The sequence below is a fragment of the Rhinatrema bivittatum genome, chromosome 13, assembly GCF_901001135.1.
Source record: "Rhinatrema bivittatum chromosome 13, aRhiBiv1.1, whole genome shotgun sequence".
Taxonomy (NCBI): Eukaryota; Metazoa; Chordata; class Amphibia; order Gymnophiona; family Rhinatrematidae; genus Rhinatrema; species Rhinatrema bivittatum.
In genome coordinates, this window is record NC_042627.1 from 48,566,242 (window position 1) to 48,590,075 (window position 23,834).

Below are 23,834 nucleotides of genomic sequence, written 5' to 3' on the forward strand. Positions count from 1 at the left end.
TTCTGCTTTGGAGGAACAAGGATGGAGACAATGGAGTGAAAGTAATTCTGTAGCTTGGACCAGCTCTTCAAGTAATGTGGTATCCTCTCGCACAGAGGATATGTCTCCAGGGGTGTGTTCCCAGGTGGGCTGGGAAGGGATGGGACTGGTGGATTTAATGAAGAGCAGACAAATATGAATGCTTCAAAATTGCCTGAATCAACTGCTAAGAATAAGCAGATTATGAGTAGATATATATATATATATATATCTATCTATATACAATTTACTTGTCTATATGCAAATACCAGAAGTCTAAAAAATAAGATCAGAGAGTTAGAATGTATGACACTAAGGGGCGGATTTTAAAACAATATGCGCACCGGTACTTTTGTTTGTGCCACCGGCGTGAACAAAAGTACACCAGATTTTATAAGATGCGCGCGCCGAGCCCAGCCTGGCCTGCCTGTTCCCTCCGAGGCCGCTCCGATTTTGGAGCGGCCTCGGAGGGAACTTTTCTTCGCCTTCCCCTCCCTTCCCCTACCTAACCCCACCCCCCCCCCCGGCCCTATCTAAACACCCCCCTTACCTTTGTCGGCAAAGTTACGCCTGCTTTCAGCAGGCGTAACTTTGCGCACGTCGCCGGCAGCCCCGCTCCGTCCTCCGGTCCTGGGGGCGTGGTCCGGAGGCCTCGACCACGCCCCCGGGCCGGCGGCACGCCCCCGAAACGCTGCGTCGTTTCGGGAACGCCCCCGGACACGCCCCCTCCCTCCCCATTTCGAAAGCCCCGGGACTTACGCTCGTCCCGGGGCTTTACGCGCGCTGGCGGCCTATGCAAAATAGGCATGCCGGCGCGCGAGGGCAATACGACATTTCATATCCGATGCTCAACGCCCACATTCAAACCACCAGTTTTATATCACAATATCCCTTTGATAGTTTACAAGACTCTGCTAACGCCTGTTTACCTCCTCAATACCTTATCGTTGAGGGAGGGTTGGGGTACTATTGGTGATCCATTTACGAAGGATTAAGGTCTCTTCTAAAACTTCAGCAAATGTCTAGGCATCCAGATGCCTTGCAGGGTTACAGGCTACCGCCATCTGAGACTATGTTCATGTCAAGTGGGCGAATTTAACATGTCATCCAGAAAATTGCTTTGGAGATCAGTCCACCATGCTGTGACTATGCTCAAGGGGCAGAATGCACGGGTCCTTTCCTAGCATTCCTCAACATCCATCTACATCACGAGGTCAGTTTTCAGCTCTGCCCCCTACCAAGGGTCAGCCTTTACCACATTTAAGCCATACCTTGTTATATGCCTCCATCTTCTCAACCAGCAAGACAGCAGTCTTATTAGCAACTGGCACCATGCCAGCATACTGGACCACCTGGCCAGCCGCAACATCAAACAGACTTTCAATCTGCAAAACCCAATCAGGGTTTTAGGCATCAATACGCCACCATCATTTCCTGGGGGAATGGTTGTCCAGTTACCTTCCACCGTGGAACCAGTTTACATCGGGTCAATGATCTTCTCGGTCATACACAACTTGCCTACCTGAAATCCTATCAAAGGTTTTCTTCCCATTATTTCCTTGTTCCCATGAACTGGGGAGACTTACAAAGGTCCCAAATTGGGGGTATCTCAACATATACCTCCACAAGGAGAAATCCATATGCCTTCTATCAAGTCCATTCTTCCCTTTCTTCACCCCAAAGATTGGATGAGCTCATTCGCCTTGCATAAGAACATAAGAAAATGCCATACTGGGTCAGACCAAGGGTCCATCAAGCCCAGCATCCTGTTTCCAACAGTGGCCAATCCAGGCCATAAGAACCTGGCAAGTACCCAAAAACTAAGTCTATTCCATGTTAGCATTGCTAATGGCAGTGGCTATTCTGTAAGTGAACTTAATAGCAGGTAATGGACTTCTCCTCCAAGAAGGTACAGAGAAGGGCTACCAAAATAAGGGGAATGGAACAGCTCCCCTATGAGGAAAGACTAAAGAGGTTAGGACTTTTCAGCTTGGAGAAGAGACGACTGAGGGGGGATATGATAGAGGTGTTTAAAATCATGAGAGGTCTAAAACGGGTAGATGTGAATCGGTTATTTACTCTTTCGGATAGTAGAAAGACTAGGGGACACTCCATGAAGTTAGCATGGGGCACATTTAAAACTAATCGGAGAAAGTTCTTTTTTACTCAATGCTCAATTAAACTCTGGAATTTGTTGCCAGAGGATGTGGTTAGTGCAGTTAGTATAGCTGTGTTTAAAAAAAGGATTGGATAAGTTCTTGGAGGAGAAGTCCATTACCTGCTATTAAGTTCACTTAGAGAATAGCCACTGCCATTAGCAATGGTAACATGGAATAGACTTATTTTTTGGGTACTTGCCAGGTTCTTATGGCCTGGATTGGCCACTGTTGGAAACAGGATGCTGGGCTTGATGGACCCTTGGTCTGACCCAGTATGGCATTTTCTTATGTTCTTATGTTCTTACGGGTACCTCCCCAACATCCTCTTCAGTAAACACCGAAGCAAAGAAATCATTTAATCTTTCCGCGATGGCCTTATCTTCTCTAAGTGCCCCTTTAACCCCTCGATCATCTACAAGATGCATAAGCTCACATTCCGATGTACACAGTTCCTGGTGTTCCTCTGTTTCCAAGCAGACGACCATCATTTCCAATACAAGTTCTTCCATTCGGCCTGGCCTCTGACTCAAGTTTTGCACCATATGCATAGCATGGGCGGGGTCGCACCTTTTTTCATCGGGGGGTTACAAAAAAAATTTTTTTCCCTACCTAACCGATGGGCTCCTACTAACATCCAATCAAACACTACAAAGAGATAATCTTTGCAGACGTTTCTTTTCTAGACAATCTAGGCCCCCAGATTGACTACGATCAACCGGAATTGGAGCCCACTCACTCTTACACTTCAAATATGCCTGCATCGACATGATTCCAGTCAAGTTTCCTACATCACCCGAGAGCAATAGTTCTCTCCATGCTGTCTACCATTCTACTTCACAGTATCGTGGTAACACCTCGCCAAGTCCTACGTGGGTTGGCACATACGGTGGCAGCCAGCTACATACGCATTTACATATACGCCGCCTTCAATGGGGTCTCAAGCACCAATGGCTTCCTTTTTCCATCCACCATCCACTTAGATTTCCTATGCTATCAGTATGGAAAGACACCTCCAATTGGTGACTACTCCCGTAGACACTATCGACGGGCTAACCCCTGCACCCCCTTCAACATCAAATAATACTCACCAGGGATGCATCCCCCGAAGGGAATTCATCTGAAAGAATTACAGACACAAGGTCTATGGACTTCGTACGAACGTACACACTGCACATACACCTTCTGGTTCCCAAAGCGACAATCAACGCCCTTTGACACTTAAAAGATTCCTTACAATGGAACATAGCCATGATTCACATGGACAATCAGGATACAATGTCATATGTAAACAAAAATGGAGGATTCAGTTCAGGGAACCTCTGCAAACCAGCAATTCCAATATTGGAGTGGGATAATCAGGGATCCATTTCACTGCAAACAATTTCTCTTCCCAAAATTTACAATTCCAGAGAGGTCAAACTCAAGGGAAATTTCACCCCCGCCACTGGGCACTGAATCCAAAGTAGCTCATAAGGCAGAGTCTCCCTACAGTCTCTCTCTTTCCGACACACAACAGGACATTGCAGATTTTCTTCGGTTTACCTGAGCCACTCTGACTTGCTCCAGACGCTTCTGTCATCAATTGGTCACAAGCCCCACTCTCTGCATTCCCTTCAATACCACTCCTATCTCGCACAATCCAGAGATCCAAAGTGACCCAATGGGATCTGTTCCTCACCCCGCCAGCATGGCCAAGAAAACCATGCTATAGTTACCTATTATGTTTTCACTCCGCAACAAAATTTCCCTGGTCGCCACCTCGCAGCGACTACCCAGGGCAAGGGAATCACTGCAGCATCTTCTTCACTCCTCCCTACACCTCAGGGCATAGGGATTAAACAAACTCGCTGGATACAGTTTTTAACATTTCACCTACCCTTCAGGATGTCGTCTTCTCCTCAGGAAGACTATCCACCGGCCTCAATTACCAGAGAAAGTAGTTCCGCTATGCTTCCTGGTGTTTATCACCGGGTATCGACCCATTCGCCTGCCATCTACCCAATTCGCTCGTACCTCCATCGACTTAATAGCAACGTCCTTGCTACTTCCTCGCTACGTTCTTCCTTAGGAACTATAGCACCTTCTCACATTCATCTAGATGTAGAACATATTAATTCCAGATTCATGAAGCAGGTATTCCACATACATCCACCTCTGCATAAGCCACCGGTACCGTGAGCCGTTACTTCAGTTCTCGAACAGCTCACAATTTCTCCCTTTGAACCTTTGGACACTTGTCACCTTTGCTGCCGCATGGAGGGTGTTTTTTCCTGCAAGAAGAATAACTTCTAAGCATTAGTTAACTAGCCTCCTTATCTTCAATTTCACCACGACAGGGTGACCTTGTGCACTCACCCTTAATTTCCACCCATGGCAAATTTCAATTTCCACATTAACCAAGACATCACCTTACCACATGCTTCTTAACTCTCATGCAAATGACTATGCGAGACGGTTATGCACCTTACCTGGTAAATGTGCACTGGAATACCATAAGCAGTGCACTTCTTCACCAAATCGACCATCACTACTACTTCTTTTATTCACTCCAAACGCACAAGCACGCCCAATAACGAAAAACACTTTATCCACATGGATATTCACCTCTATCCAGTTTTGTTATAAGACAAGGTCGCAAGCACTATCGTCGACATATCAGGTGCGTGCAGCGACAGCGTTGATTGCCTATCTCCATCACGTACCTCTCGTGCATATGTCAAGCGGGGACGTTGTCATCGCTACACACTCCACATCCCGCCATTGTTTAGACAAACAAATGGCTGATGATGCCCTTTTGAGACGGACTATCCTACAGAAGAGCACTGATTCCACGCAAATACAGCCTTCATGGGAACTGTCTGCCTTTTTTATCGTATTGAGCAAAAAAAAAAAAAAAAAGGGGGGAAGTACATAGCACTTCACAGATATTGATTGCTCAATATGTCAGCTGGGGACTCCCATACAGCATGCCTAATTCAGCTGCTTTTCTACATGAAAAGAGCAAGTTTGCTTACCGTAAACAGTGTTTTCTGTAGATAGCAGATGAATTAGCCATGCTGACCCACCTGCCTCCCTGGACAGTTCTAGCATACCTACCTTGCTTTGATACTGACTGAGGAGCCTGAGGTAATCCTGTCAGGATACAGGAGGGAGGGAGCACCTAGCTAAAAGACTTTTTACTAGACTTAGAGAGCTCCGCCACCTAGTGGCACGGAAGACGTACCCATACAGCATGGCTAATTCATCTGCTATCTATGGAAAACACAGTTTACTGTAAGCAAACTTGCTCTTCCACCTATATTGCACACTGGGGTAAGGAGGAGAAGGTCAGATAGAATGAGACTAACTCCCAACTCCTTTCTGCCCTGGTGACCCTGATCCTCCATCCTGATCCCCCATCCTCTCAATGATCCTAAAGCCCCTAAGTCTAACTCCCTATCCCTGGTGATCCTCGAGCCCCTCCTCTCCCTCCTAGTTCAGTAAATACAAGTCGCTTCTTCAAGCCACAATCAGCTGGCTCACCTCTGCTTTGTATGGTGGAAGCAGACTAATACGCACTGTCCTCAATCTTCTTGGACATGGGTATGGAACCTGGAAAACATGACCAAGGAAACGAGACAGTAGATGGTCAAGAAGAGCCAGGAGGCAAATGGAAAGAGACCGATCTCCTTAGGTATAAGGACTCTTTTATTAAATAACCAATCCAATGATAATAAGGTTAAAATATGCCCTTAATATATGCCCAGCTCATGCCGAGTTTCGCCCAATAGCGGGACTGCATCAGGGGCTTCCAAGTGAAACAAAGAGTACGGTGCCCAAAACACAAGGTTTTAAATTCACCCGATGCTTTAACTTATTCCTATACAAGTTACTCAATAGTCAGGAACAACCTTGTGTATTGGACACCATACTCTTTGTTGTTTCAATTGGAAGCCCCTGATGCAGCCCCTGGTTACCATATCTGTAAAGTACTTTACAAATTCCTCACAGCACTTTGTGTTAACAGTTGGATACTGTACTCTAGCTAACTCATTATTACCCTTGGTAAGTTACTTTAGTATATGAAATAGTTTGCAAGGGTTATTTTCAGCAACATGAATCCTTGCAGAATTATAAACTTTCTTAGCTTTGTCAACCAGACTTCTGTATTTGGTTAACTCTAATTTATAGTCCTCAAGAAAATTTGCACTGTCTTGTGCCAACGTCACTCCAAATCCCTCATTTTATATGTTGTCTCATCTAAAATAGGGGTAAATCAAAGTGTACTTTTAGGGTGACAAGGGTAAAAGTATCTCAGAGGGGTTAATGTGTCGTCAGCAGACAGTAAAGCTGAATTCCAAGCATCCAGTGGCTGAGATAACATCAGACGGGTTTAGATTAGAGAGGACAGGCACAAAGTGAGCTTGAAGTTCGAGTTTGATATGCCCAAGCTTTAAAATGGAGGCTTGACATACAAGGCTGTGTCACATCTCTGAGAATCAGAAAAGATATAGTCGTCAAAAATGGTCTAACCAGGGAATTTGGTCGGTAGAAACTGAGGGGGATCTGTGTGTAGTAAAAACAGGGTTTGAAAACACCATATCTAAGGTGTGTCTTAGTTTATGTGTGGGACCCTGGACAAACTGCTCCCATCCCAGAGTTTCCATGGCATCCAAGAAGGCTTCACATGTTGAAGACAGAGGGCGTTGATCCAGATGTAAATTAAAATCAAATACAAAGTATTGCTTAGGTCAACAATAGCATTCATCAGTTGTTCAACAACTGTCAATGAGTTATGAGCGAGAATACAAGAAGGCAGTAAACTAAACAGGTATTGAGTAATCTCGAAGAGAGGAGCAACATTTCATACGAGGATGGTATATTGAAGTTCATTATAGACAAATCAAGAGTGTTTAAAGTTAACTAACAAACCTACACTCCATGAAGTCCTAGGTTTAGAAAAGACCTGGTTAAGTAAACTGGTACTGGTATCATCAACTGAATCTTTGTAATGCAAAAACAATCAAGCAGTAGTTATTTTAACAGGTCAAAGATTATAGATGTATATTTTAATATTGATTATTTATTAATAATATGGACAATGAAACTGAGGGGGATCTGTGTGTAGTACCTGGGAAGTAGGAAGAGATGTTGCATGGTAGTTGGGACTCTCCAAGGAAGTTTTTCCACTGTACTTTTGATTCCTGATAAAGTTACGATTTCTGCCCCCACCTATTACAACGAGGATGAAGAAGAAATTTTCCGAATGGTAACAGGACAGGATCAAATCTATGTAGGGTAAAAAAAGGTGCTGATTCACAGCACACAGATATCCACAAAGGAACACTCGTTTGTTGTGCCTTCTATACATACAACAAAATACATGCACATCTCTTGCATTCACCTGCGCCTTTTCACCATTGCTTCCTGCGACGTCACCAGGGGGTCAGAAGATCTCATTCCAGCTCTGGGGGATGAGGGCAGCAGTGCATGAAACTTGATAGGAGGTGGTGGTAGAAGCTACCTTCAGGGTGATCTGCTGCAGTGTAGAAGTCCTTGCTTTGGAAGGCATGATCGAAGTGCACGTAGCAGAACTAGAAAAAGTACAGAGAAGGGCAAAAAAAAAAACTGATCAGGAGGATGGATCAGCTCCCTTAAGAAGAACATTTAAACAGGTTAGGGCTCTTCAGCTTGGAGAACAGATGAGTTAAAGGGGATATGATAGAGATCTATAAAATTCTGTGTGCTATGGAACAAATTAATAGGGAGAAGTTATTTACGCTACCAAATATTACTAGGAACGGGGCCCATGCCCTGAAACTAACAGGAGGCAATTTCTTATGTTCTTATTCAATTTTCTCATGCAACACTTTTATAAGAATAAAGTATTTATAGTTAAGATTTTTTAATTTTGAAGGACAAAAAATTCAATTGTTTTCCTTAATCTTGATGTGAAACTTAAAAACTGAGCCATATTAAACCTTACATATACAATCATCTATCTTATTTATTTTCTCACAGACAAGAGATGATTTTCTTGGTCAAGTGGATGTTCCTCTTCATCAATTACCAGTATGTATTAACTTGGATTGTATCTTCAGGCCCAAGAGAGTCTAACTTAGTGCCCTATTTATTTTATTTTATTTATTTCTCGATTTTTCTATACCGCACATACAGCAAGCTGATGAAGGTGGTTTACATCATACAAGTTTAAAATACAATAAAAACAACACAGACATTTTTTTAAATCTTAACAGGAACTAGGCTTCACCTTTATTGTTTTTTGAAACAGCCAAGTCTTCATTTTCTTTCTAAAAGCTTAGATAATTAGCCTCTAATCTAACATCCAGCAGTGCTGAATTCCAGATCACCAGGCCATATACCAAAAACCTTCTCTCTCATAACCCTTCCTTTCTAAAGGTTATTCAGCTGAGTGTAGATTTCGTCTTGATATATGCCTCTCCACTTGATTCATTAAATAACTTGCACCCTTAGCTTAATTAGCCTTATACATCAAGGTCATAACCTTGAACATAATCCTTTCTCTAATAGGTAACCAGTGCAATTCATGAGAGGTCTTGAATGAGTAGATGTGACTCGGTTATTTACACTTTCGAATAATAGAAGGACTAGGGGGCATTCCATGAAGTTAGCAAGTAGCACATTTAAGACTAATCGGAGAAAATTCTTTTTCACTCGGCGCACAATAAAGCTCTGGAATTTGTTGCCAGAGGATGTAGTTAGTGTAGCTGGGTTCAAAAAAGGTTTGGATAAGTTCTTGGAGGAGAAGTCCATTAACGGCTATTAATCAAGTTTACTTAGGGAATAGCCACTGCTGTTAATTGCGTCAGTAGCATAGGATCTTCTTAGTGTTTGGGTAATTGCCAGGTTGATGTGGCCTGGTTTGGCCTCTGTTGGAAATAGGATGCTGGGCTTGATGGACCCTTGGTCTGACCAGCATGGCAATTTTTTATGTTCTTATGTTCTTAAGTAGTTTAGCATTGGTTCTTTTTGGACAGCCAATGCATATTCCTTATGGTTACCCCTAACAAGGCCCCAGTACAATAATCAAATATTGGCATAATCAAAGCTTGTTCTATTGTCCTAAATATCTCAGTCCTCACCCAACCTCTAATTTTCTTTAACTCCCTTAATTTAAAAAAAACCCAAAACAAACACTTCCCCTCCATCAAAAAGATTCGGGGTTCAAATTAAAATTCAAGTACAATTCATTTAACACAGTGGTTCTCAATTCAGTTCTCAAGGCCTACATTATCTACCCTTGTTTTGAAGATATCCATAGGTAATATGCAGAAATTATACTTGTGTACAGTGAAGGCAATGCATACAAGTATTTCTCATGAATATCCATGGAAGATATCCTGAAAACCAGATTGACAGGATGGCACTTGAGGACTGACCTAAAGTATTTTGAATACATGTAGTCTCTGAATCAGGTAATCTTAACAGGTTGAACTGGGACTTGGCAGCCCAAAATTTCAGTCAGGATAATACAGTAAAGGTTCTGTTCTATTTACAGGTTTTATAATCCACAAATCTAATAATAATCAGTATGGAGAACAAACATTCACAGGAAATCATTTATATAAGATAAAACATACAGATAAAATGTAATTAGTAAACCAAAGCTATTGCACACAAATGTAATTAAAAACCTGTCTAAAAAAGTTTACCAATTTATGAAAATGTAAATAACTCAGACTCACTGTGGATTTCCACTGGTACTGCAATCCATACCTTAAGACCCATAATAGAAAGTCATCTTTCTTGTGGCACATAAAGAATATAGTTTTACTGAAGGTATGGTCAATAATAGACTAGAGAAACGTAAAGAATGAGCTGCAACTCAGGCAATAGGTTAATCATTAATAGATTACATGTTTGATACTTTAAGACTATACAACACAATTTTATGTTACTGAATATTGTATTAAAGCTTAGTTAACTATAGGAAATGTTATAATTATTTGCTTGCATATTGCAAGATTTTTTTGAGAAGGTTTTTTGATGATAGTTGCAATATTTCTCTTGACAAATATTTTCATTCCAGACAGAAAACCCAAGAATGGAAAGACCATACACATTTAAGGATTTTGTTCTTCATCCAAGAAGGTAAAAAAAGGTCTAATGTAATGTATCTTATTATAAAGATTTTTTTAGAAGAATGTTGGATTGTATTTCTCAGATTTATTTTCAAAACTAGTCCTTAAAATCAATATTGTTTAACAAAACCTGTTAACTAAATAAAACTGAAAGTATTTTATATTTCATGTCATCATTTAAAAAAATGCAGATTCATAACCAGCTCAATAGTCTGGTGGTTGGTGCTTTGCAGATCTAGGCAAGAGATCTTCCCTGCGTAAGCTCCTTTTCCATTGTTATACTGAGTGTGGTGCCAGATAGTGTTTATAACCCCTGAGTATGGAGCTGAGCAGAGCATTACTATTACAGCGACACTTTTTGAATGTGGAAAATGGAGGCAGCTCTAAAGAGAGCCATTTCCTTCTTAATCAGATGACAAGTATGCTCAGTGGACTTGCCTATATAGGTCTCATTACTTTTGTCAAGTATTTTGTCTGAGGAACATCTGAAAAGCTTTTGGAAAAAAGGCTCTGAGCATTCACATGAGGGATCCATGCAGAACTAAACTAACTGCCACTGAATTTTTATTTTGTCTAACTGAGGAGGAGTATATCACCAAATGTTTCTTTTATAGTACGTCCTACATTGATAATGTGAAATTTTGCAGTTTTCTCAGTTTTTGTTGTTTCTCCTTAGTATACCTACTTAGACATTTTAGGACTTTTTGCAGTTTCAATTTCTTTTTGCCATTCTTCTGTTGGCTACTTCATGTTGATCACTACATGATCTCTACTTGGTTGAGCTGGGCCCATAGTCCACTTGGGATTTTCTTATTGATTTGGTTGTGTCTTTTTGAAGAAATGTGTGTTTTGTTTTTTTGTTTTACTTCAGTTATCTTCTGTCCAAAAATGTCAGCTACAAGAGATGATTCTGATACTTCTATAAGATGTCCATCTCTGGTCATTATTAAGAGTGCTACTGATGCTGTGGGAAAGGACACAATGTCTCCAGCTGAAATATGTGCTCAAAGAAGTCACCTTGAACAGTAGGATCCTAGTAGGAGAGACTGTAGACTGACTTCACTGATCCAGATAAGCTCAGAAAGATCCAAAGAGCTGTGCAGAGTTTTGCTGGTTGTCAGGTCCTCTCAAAACAGTTCTCAGCTGTTTTTGACATCTCGGCACAAGATTAGGGACTAGCTTACTGATACAAGCCTCAATGCAGCTTGCACTGTCCTCTACGGAGGGTGTACCGGCTACAGTGCAGACATAACAAATGACGAGGGGAAAAGCTGGAGAGATGTGAGAGGTTCACTCAGAATGCTGGTCAAAATTGTTGTAGCCAACCCTGATGCATACAGAAGCTTAGGGAATGCTTTGAGAGAGCCACCAATGCAATTCTGTTGATTTTCCTATTTGACCTTTTCCTGTGTAAATATAGAGGACTGCCTCCAAGTTGTCACAATTGTTGCAAAAAACATCTTGAGGACAGGTTTCATGAAGGGGGAAGACCCAGTCTAGGAATCCATAGTGGGTCGATTCCAACCAGACCTGGAAGGTTGAATTACACAGCCCACAGAATCAGTGAGAGCTAGGCTCTACTGACTTTACCCACTTTCTACAAAATTGTATTATAACAGGGTAGTGTTTCACATCTCCCTAAATTCCTTCCGAAGGAAATGTCAGACTTCCAACTTAGTTGATCTTTCAGTATTTTTCTCTCACCCTCATACTTATATATTGGATTGCAAGAAGTCTATGACTTATCCACACAGGATAGCAAAAGCTATATAATCATTTTTTAAATAAATAAAGTAAATATCTAGAGAGTCCTAAAACTTTTAGTCACTTTGCTTTTGATTTGTTTTAGCACCAGTAGACCTGGAGTTTCCAGTGGGACGATAACCAGTTCTGTTGGCTAGCATCTTGCATTTCTAATTGTTACTTCTCAGGCTGTTTATGCAATGGCGACATAAGTTGCCAATCTAAGGTCAATGTCCTTAGAAGCAATTTGCAAGGTTGAAATTTGGTCTTCAGTCTATACTTTCCTAAACACTATTGCTCTGATGCTTCCTCTTATCTTGGTTCAAGATTTATCCTATTAGTGCTGCAAGGTCTATTCTTTTAGGATAAAACCCAGATCTCACCCTTCTAGAACCTTTTCTGGTTGGTTTCTAGGGTTGTTTTATTGTTTACTTTCCATATTTGAAATCACACTTCCAATTTAAAAAAAAAAAAAAAAAAAAAAAAGGAAACCTGCAAAACGGACATTTCTCTATCGACAAGCAAGCATGAATCAGCCATAACGAATGGGTGACATCATCTGATGGACCCAGCTCTCTAAACTCAGTAAAAGTCTTGCTGAACTTGCACAGGAGTTTGTTCACGCTACCTTGAGGGTCCCTCAATCTCTTCATCCAATTTACTGTGCAGATGTGTTCCTAATGTCTCTTTAAAAATTTAGATTTGGGCCAATTCTTTGGCCTCATTACATCTTGTTTTGCTTTTACTGCTGCCTTGGCAGCCCCTCTAAAGGACTTTTCAGTTCTATAAAAAAAAAAAAATTAAGAGTGGAAAAGCCTAAGGCCAAGACGACGGTTAGTGTAAGCAGCTGGCATCTTACCTGCCTGAATCGGACAGCAGCCTTGGTGAGGAGGCCATTTGACCGTGGTAGCCCCGCCACTGGAAGCACTGTTTCAGGCCCACAGCCTGAGGTGTATTGCCAGGAGGAGGTAAAGTGCAGCATTATCAAGCACCGCTTCCTTTTTGATATAGCCACGAGGACCAAAAAAAAAAGCCAAGACTGCAGCTTGAACCCTAAATCTAACCACTAAGTGGTGGTTATGTTCAATGACCTACTGTTCCTCAGTGGCCATGAATGCTGCCTATGCAGCTTGCCCTGTGGAAATATATTCTGATTAGTATGATTGAACATTTGGTAGTTATAAAGAGAAAAAAATCAATGCATTCATCAGGTGGGATTTTTCTTTATAATTTGCCATTCTCACAGGACAAGCAGGATGGTAGTCCTCACATATGGGTGACATTACAGGATGGAGCCCTGTATGGAAAACTTTTCTAAAGCTTTGACTGACACTGGCACACTGAGTGCACTGAGCATGCTCAGCCTGCAGTTATCCCTGTGACCACAGGTGTCTCCGTCAGTCTTCTTTTTCCCGCTCTGCAGTAAGCATAGCAGTTAGGAGCTCTCTGAGAAATTCTAAAACTTTTTCTGCACGGAAACACTTAAAACTTTTACTTCACAAACACTTTTTCCCTGCACGGGTCTCCCTTCGTGTACATTTATTCGACGCTCGGTGAGTACTATGCCCTGTCTTTCGGTTGGTTCCTGTCTCCTCCCTGGCCTGCCAACTGTGACCTTCCCTCTCCCTATGTTTTCATAGTTAGCCACTCATAGCCTGCGAGTGTCACTCTGTGACACTCTGCCTGGTTATTAGTGCTAGTGGGACAGGGACTTCCATGGTTTCCGTTGCCGCCAGGGCCTCTGTCGAATCCAGGTCCTTCGATTTCCTCTCTATCCTCACGCAGTCAATGCCCCCATTGCTACCGTCGTACCCCCTTCCAGACCGTCCTGCATTCTTCGATGCCATCAGTAACGCTCCCCTGCGGTACATTGATGCCATCGTTCCCTGCATCGATTCTATCAGTGCCATCCATGTTTTTCTTCCATAGCACTGATTTTTCCCTGGGTTTCATCGATGCCATCATTGCTCAGATGGATGCCATCGATGCACACCCTTGTGTCGTCGATGCCATCATCGCCCAGGGCACTTCCATCAATGCCAAAAGTCATTTCCATCGATGCTATCATTTATTTTATCGATGTCATCGATGCCCAGGACACTTCCATCGATGCCATCGTCGGTGCCATAGATGCCCGGGTCGATGCCATATGTGGCATCGACGCCATTGGTGCCCAAGTCAATCCCATCGATGCCATAGAAGCCCGTGGCCATGCCACCGATGCCATCGGCGCCCGCCTCCATACATCGATGCTGTCGAAGCCCATGTCGTTTCCATCGATGTCTTTGTTCTTATCGATGCGGTCATTGACTCAGTCGATGCTGGCATCATTTTTTCTGATGCCAACGATGTTTTTCGATTCTCGATGCCACATCGTTTCCATAGATAACTATGCCGATGCCATCAGTTCTTTCGTCACTGTTATCCTTGCTTTGCCTGGTTCATCGACATTTTTCATTTGATGATGCCCTCGAGGCCGTTTCGGCCGCCATCAGCGCTGTCAATACCAACATAGCACCTTCACATAATGCCCTCGCCTAAACACAGTGCTCCATGCTTTGGGTTCTTATTAAAGCCTCATATTAGCTTACAACACTACATAGTGCCAGGAGCAGTGCAGGCATGCTGACAGTCTGTCAACATTCGCCATCCAAGACAGCGAGGTCATTCACCTCGGCGCTGGGGAAAGACCGGGCCGAGCACCGTGGCACTCATTGTCACCGGCACGGTGACCGTCCGCCACTGACGCCATCCAGTACATCGGTGCTATCCTTCTCGGTGATGGAGAATGCCCGGGCCGAGCAACATCACCACTGCTATCGCCACTGTTCTGCACAGTGCTGGCAGACCTTGGTGCTCCAGAAACACCAGAACGAGTTCCAAAGAATTCTGGACTCGCGTCACGACACATTGAGCCGCTGCAACGAAGGCCAGGTTCACGAGTCATAATGGCTCCCCTGTACCCGAGGCGTGCCCCACCGACATCTGTGCGAGATTGTGGCCCTCCACAAATTACTGTGGTAGCGCCAGCCACGCTTAGCTTGTCTCTTCTATACCTGCGCTACCATACCAGGTTTCAGAGTTGAGACGGACGTTACGTCCGACAGGCTACCCCTCGATGACTCCTGAAATCCACGGAGCCATCAATCTTCACCGCTCGTCCTTCGGCGATCCATGTCGGATGGTAATTAGTCTAATCCCGCTTCAGCGGCATTCCCATTGAGATCTGTTCTCTAATTTGGGCCACATGGTTCGAAAGGTTTTAGGTCGCCTGTCTTCCAAGAACCGTATTAGTATCCCATATCACTATTGCCAACTATGTCAGACACCATACCAAGAGAACCTCTCTACCATTTATTTGGGATTGCATCAGGACATCTTCCGTTTGTCAGCAACGGGACCCTGTACTGATTAATACTCTGGCTTCTGGTTCCTAATTCAGGACCGAAGTTCCAGATGGATTCGCTGATCTGCTAAACATGAGATCCAGCAAATACTGCCTCAAGTGCAAGTCCACCTCGAAACCTGGCGACAGGTCTCAACGTTTTCTTGTACAGCACACAGAAATGCGGGTAAGACTTTACCGCTCACGCTCCCTTGGGAGGTTACATGATATCCAGTTTACATGAGCCCCGCCAGTTGGACACCTCCGGGTCTCTCAACTTGCCGGATGTCAGAGCGGCCACCCCACTCTGTACCAAGATTCATGGTACACTCCCCCTCCTACAAAGCGCAGGAGGGAGGGGGGGTTGAGGAGTTTTAATTTCACTATTCTTTCTTTCAACAGAAAGTAGTTACTCTCTGCCCATCCTGGACCTCAGAAATACCAACTTTCTTCAGAAGGCACAGGTAAAATGGTATCTCTCGTCACCATGCTTCCATATCGCAGTAAGTAGATTGCCTCTAATCTTTCTTTGCGCTTCATGGTGAGTCAACAATATTACAATCCCAAGCTCTGCCGGTTGCACCAGCTCCGGCAACTGGGGTATTTCATTAAATCACTATCGGTGACTGCTGTTTCTCTACGGAGTACAATATCATTCACGCTTTTCCTTGCACGGACAGCTGCATAACCACAGTCAATCCAAGCAAGGAGCTCTAACTTCTTCATGACTCACTATAAATCTACTACCTGGGATTGCTGTCACTGCCATAAATCCCTTATAGAACACTTCTGGACACCACAGTCACAACGACCTTCCTGTCCAGCAACCTTGCAGACATTCTAACAAATTCCTATATGTCCCTGCGCGCATATTCCATAACTTCAGCCCCTCAATTCTTTCATTGTCGGGCCATGGGGTTTTTTCACTAGGCACTTTCTTCATATATCCAAAATTGCTATGGGTTCGGTTCAGTGAAATTTTATTATCAGTGGGTCCAAGCTGTTCAACCGCTTTCGTCCGTCATCCATATTGCAGATCTAGAACCAAACCCTAGTCTGCTCCTGCTAATGCTCGCACTTACTCAGGGTTGTAAAGTTTGACCTAACATCTTCTCAACCCAATGGGGTAGATTTTAAAAGAAGCGCGATCAGCCTACTTTTGCTTGCGCATCAGACTCAAGCAAAAGTACGCTGGATTTTAGTAGATACGCGCGGAGCCGCGCGTATCCACTAAAATCCTGGATCGACGCGCGCAAGGCTATCGATTTTGTATAGCCTGCGCGCGCCGAGCCGCGCTGCCTCCCCCCGTTCCCTCCAAGGCCGCTCCGAAATCGGAGCGGCCTCGGAGGGAACTTTCCTTTGCCCTCCCCTCACCTTACCCTCCCTTCCCCTACCTAACCCACCCACCCGGCCCTGTCTACACCCCCCCCCTTACCGTTGTCGGGGGATTTACGCCTCCCGGAGGGAGACGTAAATCCCCGCGCGCCAGCGGGCCTGCTGCGCGCCGGGCCGCGACCTGGGGGCGGGTACGGAGGGCGCGGCCATGCCCCCGGGCCGTAGCCACGCCCCGTACCCGCCCCCAAAACGCGGCCGACACGCCCCCGAAACGCCGCGTCGACCGGGCCCGCCCCCCGACACGCCCCCGACACGCCCCCCTCCGAAAACCCCGGGACGTACGCGAGTCCCGGGGTCTGCGCGCGCCGGTAGGCCTATGTAAAATAGGCTTACCGGCGCGCAGGGCCCTGCTCGCCTAAATCCGCCCGGTTTTGGGCGGATTTAGGCGAGCAGGGCGCTGAAAATCCGCCCCACTATGCGTCTATTCCGCTCCAGGCACAGTTTCACATGAACTTCCTGGAGCTTGTAGCCATGAGTTGTGCCCTTATGCTTTCCAATACTGCCTCTGCAACAAATTTTTGTGCATACAGACAGACAGCATAGGGACAATGTGCTTTTCCAACACACAAGCATGTATAACCTCTTAGCTGCTCTGCTAGGAAGCTCCGTAGCTCTACCCTTGGCCCTTGCTCGCTCCATGCATCCTCGGGCCACTTATCTGACAGACTTACTGAATGCACTAACAGACCTTCTTCATATAGGTTTCCATCCTCTTGAATGGTCTCGGACTACATGTGTAGTGAGAGAAATCTTCTAGTGCCGAGGTCAACCTAACTTGCCCTCTGCGTCCACATCGAACCATATGGTGCACGGATTCTCCTCCCTACACATGTTTCCAGTGCGTTCCCATAGGCGCCTTTGTTCCATCAAGGCCCTATTATATGTGTCTCTTCCGCTGCCTCTTATAGCCAGCACTCTTCTAATGCTGAAACGGGACGGGGTTCACTGTTCCTCAGACCCACGTCTTGGCCGAGACCAGTATGCTCCCATACTTCTCGGTCTATCACACCAGTAACCAATTCGCCTTCTCCCAAGTCAGTCTCATATCATAGACTCACTGATGTTCTCAGGTACTGGTAGCATCACAAAAACCCTTCCACACTCAAATCCTACCATTCAAAATAGCATGATTTACCACATGATGCTTACAAAAGGGTTTTACCCTTTTTCTTTTTTCTACACCACTCTTTTTTCTTATTCTCTCGGATTCTGCTCCCCAGACATCCTTCACATGGGTATACCTCGGTTCCAATTGGCGTACTACTTGGGAGTGGGGATACCTGTTTAAGGGTCAATCCCTTCTGAGTCAGCTTACCATGGATTATCCACTGTTCAAGCCACCTCTGTTTTCACTAGTCACGGAATAGGACATGTAATTCATAGGACATGTAAACCAGAAAGGTGGAGGGTCTTCATCGGATGTCATACGAGGAGAGATTGAAGAATCTAAATATGTACACCCTGGAGGAAAGGAGGAGCAGGGGTGATATGATTCAGACTTTCAGATACTTGAAAAACTTTAACGATCCAAAGACAACGACAAACCTTTTCTGTCAGAAAAAAATCAGCAGAACCAGAGGTCACGAGCTGAGGCTCCAAGGAGGAAGACTAAGAACCAATGACAGGAAGTATTTCTTCACGGAGAGAGTGGTGGATACCTGGAATGCCCTTCCGGAGGAAGTGGTGAAGTCCAAAACTGTGAAGGACTTCAAAGGGGCGTGGGATAAACACTGTGGATCCATCAGGTCTAGAGGACGCGTATAAAGAGGAGGCAGCAAAACACTGCATGGAGCGGCAGTAGCCACAGAGGCATTCACAGAGCGGGATGCCAGTGGCCAGTGGTTGGTGTTCCACCTTCACGGAGCGGAAGGATGGAGGGCTGCCATCTCCAAATTAAAAAAAGAAAAAAAAAAACCTGCCAAAAAACAGGGATGGGTTCATGGGCTATAGGTATTACCAATTATTAGGCTTATTCAATTACCAATTATTAGGCTTTTCAATATTTGATGATAGTTAATGTGACTTTCAAGGCATACTTCACTTTCAATGCATATCCAGCATAGCTCCCTGCTTCAACGGCAGGGGAGAAGAAAAACTAATACTTCACGCATATCCAGCATTGCTCTCTGCTTCAACGGCAGAGAGCTATGCTGCCGCTTACCCAACTAATCAAACTTAATATTTCACTTGGAAGCAGCTCCATCACTGCTCTCTACATTAATGGTGGGGGTGAAAGGGAAATAGAACCTAAGGTTACTAAGAGCCAAGAGAAACAGATAAGTATGAGAAAAAAGAAGTGTGAAGCTTGCTGGGCAGACTGGATGGACCGATTGGTCTTCTTCTGCCGTCATTTCTATGTTTCTATGTTTCTATAATTCGTGCTTACAAGACTCATACGTTGTCCGTTCGAGCCTTTCCATTCCTCTCACTTAACAGTCTGCATGGGGAACTCTTTCCCTCATAGACATCACTTCTACCAACAGGGTCAGTGAGTTACACATCATGTTACATACTCACCCGACCCTGCGTTCCTCCATGACAGAGTGGTTTTACGTTTTCAACTTCATATCCTCCTTAAGGTAGACGTTGCATCTCACCTTATTCAGAATATACTCTGCCCACTTTCCCAACACCTCTCTCTCACCAAAGTGAGAGGGTTTTTCCACTCCTTGGACAGTAATAGTGCACTTGCATTCTATCTAGACTGCACTACACTTTATTTATTTATTTTATTTGTTTAATCAGCTTTATCTACCGACTTTCAACTTAATTTCAAGGTAGTTTACACTGATAGAATTTGCAGTAGCAACATTCAAAACATACTTATACTGAGCATATCGTTATACATGTTACATCATTTTTCAAAACATTAAAATAATAAAACATTACTTTTACATAAACTAAAAAACATTTTAAAATACAATAATACTGATAAAACCCCAATCATTTCTTTCCCTTCCTCCTCATTTACACTCCATAGGAATTCCACCTAACTCTTTCCTTCTGTGGCAAAAGGCAAGCTGCTAGTTCCAGTGGGCAAACAGACCTATTCCTCCTAATTGACACTCTGTATCTCTTTTTTTTCCTACCAACAAGCAGGCATTTCACTACAATACTATGTGTAACCACACTCTGTTCCGTCCGTCCCAGCCTCCATAGCTTACCTTCGGCCGGTGCTGCTTGTACATATTTATCAGGCTGCGACCTGGAGCTCTCTCCATACCTTTGCAGCCATTATTGCTTAGATACGACTAGCCGGCATGCTCCATGTTTGGCCAGTTCGTCTACTCCTATTCTTTTTGGTTTAACTACCCAACATCCTTCCACCAACCCGTTAAGGATTTCAGGATGCCCTCCGTTCCAAATTCCACCCCTGTCATTGCGCCTTTCGCGCGTCTTCGGTGCATTTGGTGCACTCTCGGGCATCCTCAGCTCGGTACTCACCCATATATGAGGACTACCATCCTGCTTACCTGTAACAGGTGTTCTCACAGGACAGCAGGATGTTAGTCCTCACGAAATCCACCCGCCACCCCACGGAGTTGGGTCTGTATACATTTTTACTTGTATTTAGTTCGCTTGCGCTTTTTGCTATAAGACGAGACTGAAGGAGACACCTGTGGTCACAGGGATAATCGCAGGCTGAGCATGCTCAGTGCACTCAGTGTGCCAGTGTCAGTCAAAGCTTTATAGAAACTTTGACAGAAATGTTTTCCGTACAGGGCTGCATCCTGTGATGTCACCCATATGTGAGGACTCTAACATCCTGCTGTCCTGTGAGAACACCCGTTACAGGTAAGCAACATTTGCTTTCACAATTAATTTATGCTGCCATCTTCTCTATCTGCATCATATTTTCTTGTTGCTCTTATTTTAAAGCAGTTAGCTAATAAGTAAACTTGTTTTTATTGTGAATAGTCAAAAACACAGATTCATACTAAATACTGATTTTTCAATGCTGTTTGTACGGGAATAAGGCAGTCTTTTGTGGTAATGTAGCTATTTCATCTGACTTGACATCAGTTTTTTGTATTTTGTTCATTTAATAGAGGTATGAACAACTCTAGTCTTCAGGAACCACAAACAAATCTAATTTTCAATATATCTGCAATGGATGGTCATAAAATGTTTGCATTCATTTGGTCTGAGAACTAAGTTAATTTGCATACTTAGTTTCCCTGAAAACCAAACCCATTTGCAGCCCTCAAGGAATAGTTACATGCCTTGCTATAATGTAGGAAAGATTTCTAGAACAGAGCAAAATAAAGTGCTGGGTCAAGTAAAATAAATTATCCCAGGACAAGCAGGATGCTAGTCCTCACATATGGGTGACGTCACTGACGGAGCCCTGAAGCGGGAAGCTTTCTGTCAAAGTTTCTAGAAACTTTTGACTGGCCCTGTGAGGCCACTGAGCATGCCCAGCATGCTATGATATTCTCTGCCACAGGTGTCTCTCTTCAGTCTTCGTCTTTCCGCGCTGCAGTTAGCATCGCGGGTATAGGAGCCGTTGAGAAATTTCTCAACAATTCTGACTGAAAAGTCAATTAACCAGATATTCTCTCTCACATTTTTCTCAAAAAGGTTACTTTTACACCGGCTGGTGAGTACCTAAGTCTCAAATTTCATTTTCTCTCGAAAAAAATTTTCGCATAATTTTCGTTATCTGCCTTGACGGCCGTCGATCGCACTATGGCCACCGGTTTTAAAAAGTGTCCGATATGCGCACGAAAAATGTCCCTTACGGATCCGCATCTCGAGTGCGTCTTATGTCTCGGCGAAAATCACGACGTTAAAAACTGTCCGCAGTGTGCCGAAATGACGCCGAAGACAAGAAAATGTAGACTGGAAAAAATGGAACATTTATTCCACCTCCAATTAATGCCGTCACCTTCCACTTCTTCGAAGTCTCCGGCTGGAGCGAAGAAGCGAACACTACTTAAAAAATCGATCGGGGGACCGTCGGGGGATCATTCATCGTCTTCGTCTACCTCGGCGAAATCCGGCGAATCTCAAAAAGAAAAACATAAACATCGACATCAAAGGTCGTCGACATCCGAATCCACATCCCAGGATCCGTCGGCGGCAAAGCGGCCACGCTCAGACGACACCTCGGTGTCTGGGCCTCCTCCGATCTCCACACCGGAACCCCTACAGGGCCCTGCAGCGGTTCCAACGCCTCAGCCTTCGCCACCGCTTACAACTACTCTCACAACAGCAGTTGTAACGCCGGAATTATCTGACATAAGACAAGCGATTTCACAGGCTTTGAGGGAACAATTAATCCCGACGACTTCGTCGATGCCGATGCTACAAGCATCGATGCCGGCAACATTGCCGATGCCAGTGGGACCACCGATGCCCGTGTCTACCATGACGCCGAGGACACTGAAGGAATCGTCGACACCAAGAATTCTAACTTCGACGTCGACATCCATATATGCGCAGATACCGTCCACGACTTCGATATCGATGCCCATGTTACCTCCATCGAGTACGAGACCACTCTCGACGTCGATGTCGAGACAACCATCAGCACCATCGAGGACATGAACCATAGATTTTATTTATTTATTTAATAGTTTTTATATACCGACCTTCATAGTAAATAACCATATCGGATCGGATCGGTTTACAATTAACAAGAAAATAACTGGGGTAACAATTCAAGTACAGCAAAAAACAGTAGGTAGGAATGAGTCAAAAAGTTACAATCAACAGGGTAAGAGAACTTGGAAGCTTGCAACAAGCTGGAAAGAAGATAAGGCAGGAAATAAATATGAGGTGATACCATAGGGCGTACGGGTTAAAGCATAATGGTGCTTTAACCTGGAGGTGTCAGAGTCCATTAGTGGGTGTAATCACCATAACGGGTAAGATGTCGAAGATGTTCAGGATTTTCCTTCCTTACATCATCTCCTCCAAAAATACCAAGATGTACTTCACACAATGCCTAAACAACATACAGAACAGGTGTTTTCAACTCAACCCACTGATGATCCACTACCAGGTCCATCAGGGCTCCATTTGCCTAATAAAACCACACCAAGGCATGTTTATGGACAGGAAGAAGAAGATTTCTGGGACAGTCAGGATACAGAATCCTCCTCTGAGGACTTTATGTCTGACCCCTCCCCTCCAGAACCAATAAAGAAGTCTCCACCTGAAGACCTCTTTTTCTCCAACTTCATACAAAATATGGCAGACACCATTCCATTTAAATTGGAAACTGAGCAAGACTCAAGGCAACACACCTTAGAAGTGCTGCAGTTTGTGGACCCCCCCAAACAGGTCTTGGCTATACCAATACACGAGGTGCTTTTAGACTTATAACATCGTATCTGGGAGCACCCATCCACAGTGTCAGCTGTAAACAAGAGAGTGGATTCATCCTATTTGGTACAATCAACTCCAGGGTACCAAAAGGCTCAACTACCACATCAATCTGTGGTAGTTGAATCTGCACAGAAAAAATCAAAAAGAATCAGGCCCCATTCCTCCAACCCACCTGGCAAGGATCATCGCTTCCTGGATTCTTTGGGAAGGAAGATCTACCAATCTTCAATGCTAAACTCCAGAATCTCTGCATACCAGCTGTACATGACACAGTATCAGAGAAATTTATGGAAGCAGATGGAGGAACTCACCAATTCACTGCCTGCACAGCTTCAAGAACCTGCACGAGCCATAATCCATAAAGGCCTGGAAGCAGGTAAACACGAGGTAAGAGCGGCCTATGACAGTTTTGATACTGCCTCCAGAACTGCAGCTGTGGGCATTGCTGCACGTAGATATGCATGGCTCAAGGCTTCTGACCTCAGGCCTGAGGTACAAGAAAAACTTGTTGATCTTCCATGCAAAGGAGACAATCTATTTGGAGAAAAAGTCCAGGAGGCAGTCCAACAACTGAAGGATCACACAGAGACTTTACGCCAATTATCCCAAATGCCTCAAGATCCTTCCACACAGCCTCCTCGCCGACTTCCTCGCAGGGAAACAAGGAGGCCTTATTACAGGCCACGCAGATACTACCCC

At 44.2% G+C, this 23,834-nt stretch overlaps 1 protein-coding gene across 1 annotated transcript in view; it reads left to right on the forward strand.

Moving 5' to 3' along the window:
• NEDD4 (NEDD4 E3 ubiquitin protein ligase) overlaps positions 1-23,834 on the forward strand; it is a 582,598-nt gene that overhangs the window by 219,261 nt on the left and 339,503 nt on the right. The window contains exons 6-7 of the mRNA XM_029574322.1: positions 8,178-8,228; positions 10,228-10,289. Of these exons, the coding sequence (XP_029430182.1) occupies positions 8,178-8,228; positions 10,228-10,289 (113 nt within the window). The remainder of the gene's footprint in view (positions 1-8,177; positions 8,229-10,227; positions 10,290-23,834) is intronic.